Source organism: Indicator indicator, chromosome 10 (assembly GCF_027791375.1).
Source record: "Indicator indicator isolate 239-I01 chromosome 10, UM_Iind_1.1, whole genome shotgun sequence".
In the NCBI taxonomy this organism is placed as follows: domain Eukaryota; kingdom Metazoa; phylum Chordata; class Aves; order Piciformes; family Indicatoridae; genus Indicator; species Indicator indicator.
Window position 1 is genome coordinate 5987435 of NC_072019.1, and position 6000 is coordinate 5993434.

General features: G+C 36.5%; 1 protein-coding gene across 1 annotated transcript in view; it reads right to left on the bottom strand.

Annotated features, from left to right (window-relative positions):
• Positions 1-5785, bottom strand: part of RNPC3 (RNA binding region (RNP1, RRM) containing 3) — a 28348-nt gene extending 22563 nt beyond the window's left edge. The window contains exons 1-3 of the mRNA XM_054384225.1: positions 5674-5785; positions 5077-5138; positions 3230-3291 (exon numbers count right to left, since the gene is read on the bottom strand). Coding sequence (XP_054240200.1) covers positions 3230-3291; positions 5077-5138; positions 5674-5785 — 236 coding nt within the window. The remainder of the gene's footprint in view (positions 1-3229; positions 3292-5076; positions 5139-5673) is intronic.
• Between the last annotated feature and the right edge of the window lie 215 nt (positions 5786-6000).

Genomic DNA, 6000 nt, shown 5'->3' on the forward strand with positions numbered 1-6000 from the left:
AGAGCACTGAAGCTGTATGACTAAAAGCACTTGTAACAGCCACTGTGATAAAAAAAAAAAAATTGCATTAAATAAAGCATTTCAAACCTGAAATAGGACTAAGGGCAATTTAGAATTTAAAAGTGTTGAAAGCCCTAAGACTTTTTCCAAAGTTCTGGGTGTTCCCAGCTGAGTTTCAGCCCACCTTCAGAAAAATAATTACATAATTATGGGCAGGATCTTAAGAGGATGTGAAAAACTATGTATTTTGTTTCCAATTCATATGTTTTCTACTATCCATTTAATTCCTCTGTTTTGAGCAGAAGTCATAATATGATATTTATGAGGGACAGTATGTTTAGACATTGATTAGGCCTCAGGAATACAAAATTAAAAGGGTTTTCTTTTAACCCAATTTTTTTCTAAGTATGTTAGGTTTTATTTCTTTCTTTTGTTTTAATCTTGAGTAGGTTTTAGGAATACCCAATTAAGTTTCCCTGGTATTTTTATCACAAGTTTTCTATTCTAAGAATGTACCTTTTTTTCCTATTGCTTTTTCTTAAACATTAATAAAGGTCATATTGCTGCATGCTGAATCAACTATAAATATTTCCTGTGAGTTGGATTTTATTTCCAAAGTTGCTGACCTGACTTCTGTGTGTGACCACGTATCAGATGACCATCTGGGAGACATCTGTTAAGCTGCAGTATCTCCCAGACAAAGGAACATAACCTACAGTACAAATGTAAAAAGCTGAGGTAACCTTCCAGCTCTCTACAAGTGTTCTTTAATAAATAGGAAACAGTAAATAATAAAACACTGATGAAGTTGCTTGGATTTGGTCCACAGCTATGGATAAGAGCCACTTAGGAATTCGGTGACCTCATATTTGATTACAAAAAACAATAGTTCAACATTTTTGTTGTACACCGATCTAACTTTCTCACAGCACTGCACCCTCTTAGCTTGTAAAAGACTAAAGCCATAGTTCATGTCACAAACTGAGTTGTCTCATTCCTTTCAGCTATCCCAAAATGCTTTAAGAGATTATTTCAGAAAGTAAGTATACAGATTTGACCATATATATCCAAAGAGTTTGCTGTTTCTCCAGATGTATTTTTACAAGATAAAATTAAAAAAAAAAAAATTAATAATAAAAGGAAAATAAAAGGGAAAATAAAAAGGAAAATAAAATAAAATTTTAAATCAAATAAAAAATAAAATAAAATAAATCTCAGAGCAATACATCCATAATACAAGCAATAAAAAGAATAAATCTCAGGGAGATAAAGGCTGCACATCCATAAATATTGAGTTTCAGAAAACTATCCAGTGAAAAATGTCTCTGTTAGCTATATTTTTGCTGTATTGCAGTAGACAAATTCATGCCTTTCCATCAAGAACCGATTGGTTTGGCGTGGTTTATTCTAGTAATAGAGGTGAACAAACATCCAAAGTTTACAATAGCAAGCCATTGGAATAAATTGTGTTACCATTCTTTGTATTTAAAAAGTCAAACAGTAGGTTTCAAACGGAGCAAAGTTATGTTTTCCTTGAGGAATATAATACATCTCATGACATTAGCTAGTTAGTGCCAGCCTTATCTTGTTCGTTAACATGTCACAATTGTCTTTCTGCATTTAAATCATTCACTACTGAAGAAGAGTAATTCCCAGTGAGTATCACTGCACTAGAGTAATCCTCTGGTGTATTATGCTTTGAAACAAATCTGCCATTGACACTTAACACTGTAGTTAAGCAGGAATGGACTTGCTAACTACAGATGTTACTACTGAACACATAATAAATATAAGATAACGTGTTTACTTGGCTTGCTAAGAAAATATGGAAATGAGTTAGAGGGTTTGGGTTTGGTTTGTTTTCTTGGGTTTGGTTTTTTTTTTTTTTTTTGGTTGGTTGGTAGGGGTTTTTTTCGTAATTTTACTTTCATTTTATTATGTTTAAATAAAATCCAAAGTTAATATCTTTCAAATAGTTTGATATCTGAAAGTACTTCTGTACACACTGCAAATCCATTCAAAGATGACAGAAACAAAAGTAATTCGTAGAAGCCTGATAATGTGTTAAAAACGGCATAGTTCCCCATTTTTTATGGAGTGAGATCTGGTATTAAAGGAAATTAAGGAGTCTAGAAAGCATTATGTCTCAGGATGGTGCTATATTACTAGAAAACAGGGGATCAGACATCATTTGTTTTCCAACTTTCTAATACTCTCTTCTGCTTCCTGGTTACTGTTTAGCTGGAAAATGCGAGGACAAGAGTGTGAACATGATTACCCCTTCAGCCTGCAATGACCTGCCCATAGACTAGACTGATTATGCTGCAGATCTGCTAGGATTTTCTTAATTGTCTTGGACAGCTGTGCTTTCCCTGATCATTAGGTTGTGCTAAGCTGTTCTCTTGTACAGTGTCTAGTACAGTCTGTACTTTTATCATTTCATTTTAGAACTCAGAGAAGTCTCTGTTCCCATTCTTCAGCAAAATCATGCTACATCTAACATGTTACCAGAAGTAAAGTCTGTTCTAAGTCTTCATCTTGCTTTAATACAGGATTGAATTGTTAGTGAACTTTACTGCTTTTGCATCAAAAATCCAATGAAACAGTATTTTTCTAGTCCATCCAGGGTAAAAAAAAAAAAAACAACAAAACACAACACCACAAACACAAAACCTGGTTTTCCCTTCCTTTATGCTGCAGGCATCCAGAAATGACAGGATATTGGGTCTGTGGGCTTGCCTAAACTAAAGTCACATCTAAGACCTGAAGAAGGCATCAGGAAGCAGTTATCTGAGTGAAACCAGACGTAACAGATATAATTTTCTGAAATGTAGCATCAGCTAAAAAGTCTGCTAAGAAACCTGTGTCTTGCTGAGCTTCTCTTTTGCTGACATACATAGCAACAAACATCAGAGATGTCTCGGCACTCCTGAACGAGTTTCTGCAAATAAGGCCCACCCATCAAATCCAATGCAGTTTAAGCCAGTTGGCACTGGGGCAAGTACACAAAGGGCAAGACAGTAGGGAATCATAGGTGCAAGGGAAGTATGCTTGTAGCAGATCCACTTAGTTTGTGGCAGGCACCCTCACTAAGCATCAGCAAAGACATGGGCAGGCAGCTAAGTCTGGTGCTAGCGCTAATTGATCTCATTTGCATAGAAATGTAAAAATGTCTCACCTATAAATTCTATTTACATCTAGTCCTTGTATTTTTACTTTCCTACCATACCTCTTCTCTGTCCTGTTTACCTTGCTAGTTTGCAATACCAGGTCTGACTTTAAGCCATAGTCCTGCCATCAGAAGAGCACAGAAGTAGAACATTTATGGAGTGTGAGACTGAAGGCCCTCAGCCTCATCCACTGTTTGTTGAAGTATAAAAAGTTCCTTCAAATAATTTTAATGAATTCCAGAAAAGTTGTATGCGTTTTAAATGTGCTCAAGCAAGATTTTCTCTTAGACTATGTTTCTGTAGGATTTGTTGCCGATAGTTACAATCTGAATGTACTGCTTTGAGACAAGTGAAGAGTCTGATATAAAAGAAGCTTAAAATTGAGGCTGTCAATATTGACTGTACACAGTAGTGTCCAGTCTAATCCAGAATCAAGACAGTATGAATACATTGAATCAAACTTTGGGAAAGTCCTGAACAAAGCAAAACAAATAAAGACTGTTGTGACCATTTTATACATTTTTTTTCTGAGAAAATGTTAGCTTATCTTAAATAAATCTACGAATGGTGAATATGGCTTCTTGTCTCTTTGAAATTAATTATGTATTGAAGAGATATTATATATGCTTAATGGGATTGTATGGGAATGTGTGTGCATTGACTTGTCTTTGGTTCAAAATAGAGTGTATAATTCCACCCTGTAGAGTGACGAAGTTTTATTAGTCTTTACTGTGATGGTTTTTCATTACTTGAGCCAACAGCTGTTGGAAAATGAAATTAATTCACTTCTGAAAAACTCAGTTTAACTGCTAAAAACCTTGATCTATTTAGCGATATTTTAATACTGTTTACATTAATCTCACTGACTTTATTTAATACTGTTCTACCACTGAAAATGACATGCAAAAATCAGAACATATTCCAGTTTCAGAATCTGATTGTTAATGTAATACAGATCCAAAAATAAATCCAGTTAGGATGATTTTGTTAACCCTAGACAGCAAAATTGGACATAGATTTGCAGAATGGTTTGGATATGTATCAGTTACTGAAACTGGTATAAATCTTGTCTAGCTTATCAAGAGGATTATTTAGGGCAGACTTGCTTGAACTGCTCTTTCAGTCTCACAGGAAAGACAGCAGTCAGTATCCCTTGGCATGCAGGCATTAAATGGTGCTACATGGAGAGGCGTATTCCAAATGACTTCCTGAAATAAATAATACTGTATCAAGATGTAATTACACCCTCTTACGAAGCAGGTCTAATGATACTGCAGAGTGTGTAAGAAAGAACATACTGTATCCTACCGCAAAACTTGGGAAACTGGGAAAGATAGTGATTGAGGGAACTTCAGAGCATTTCTGATTAATTAAATGCATTGTATCACCCAAACTAGAGGTGAGCTGGACTATGCTTTAATAGCTGCATTCACTTGCCCTAAAAGAGATCCACTGCATCATTTGGGTCCCAGCCTTCTGCTTAAACCAGGTGCTGGCACTGGCGTTACACACCAGCAAGGAAGAAAAGTCCAAAGCGGAGCAATGCACACAGAAAAAGGGAAGAGAAGGTGACAGCAGGGTGGTGTAGTTTTGGGGGTTCCCAGCAGCTTTCTCGATTTGTCTCCGTTCTACACACTGGAGAATCCTGCATCATTTGTTTAGTTTCACTTACACATTCAGGTTCCTTATCACTCTGTGTCTAGGATATAATCTTTCACAAGGGCATACACATGTATCACATATATGACCATATTCATGTTCATCTATTTTTACAAAGCTTAAAGCTTCTGCAGTTAAAACTGAGCAATAGAGTTTTAAAAGAGAAATGACATTCTGCATTTTAAGGATGCATTTAAAACATCAGAGTATCTGCAGTCATCCAAGCAGATGACATAGGAGTGTTTACCTCTGCTCGTTTTGCTTTGACAAAGAAATGAGCATTGCTCCCCATGATGAAATCTTTCACTCCTTTATAGAGAAACATACAGAAATGTATGCTATAATTTCTATCTTCCATCTCCCTCTTAAGGGTCATATCACCTATCTTTGATAGCATGAGAGCAATCCAGCCTGTTAGGGAAAATTGTAGTAATATTCACATTTTATGCTATTGAATTCAGTAGAGTAGAACTTTGAGAACAACAGAAAATAATTTTCCTGTCAAAATGACAAAAGAGAAATTAAATTTCTTTACCTAGAGTATTTAGGGTGACACGTTGTCAGAACTGGTTTCCCCGATCCGAAAATGAGAGGCTTATTGTCGTGAAGGAGACAGACAAAGCAGGTGACTAACAGCCACTGATTGATTACCATTAAATCTGCTCTCCTTGCAACGCAAAACTACAGGTTGGGATGTCTGGGAGAATGCTGTTGCGCAACAAATTAAACTATTAAACTAATTGGAAAGTTTAGCAAAAACGTGCACACGACTCACTTATAAAAGGACAATTTCCCATAGATACCTAGGGGATATATATATGTATGTGTTTGTATCTGTACTCACCGAAGGCAGTGAGGTTCTTTAGGTTCTGCTCCAAACGGGCTAAGTTCCGAGCTGCAAAAGCTGCTTCTGTGGAGGGAGAGCAAGAGCACTCCTCTCCATAGCAGAACTCCATTTATACCCCAGTCGGTTTGCTGTGGTCAATTGCTCAATTAGTTTGCTCTTCAAGCAAACAAAAGGACCTTAGATTGAGGGACACCAGAAACAAAAAGGCGATAAAGATCGCAAGCCTCACAAGCCTCACTTCGAGGTCCCTCCTGCCTGGGGCAGGGGGTGGTTGCTACTGCCACACTTAGAGACCACTGAATAATACATCATCTTTAAGTTTTC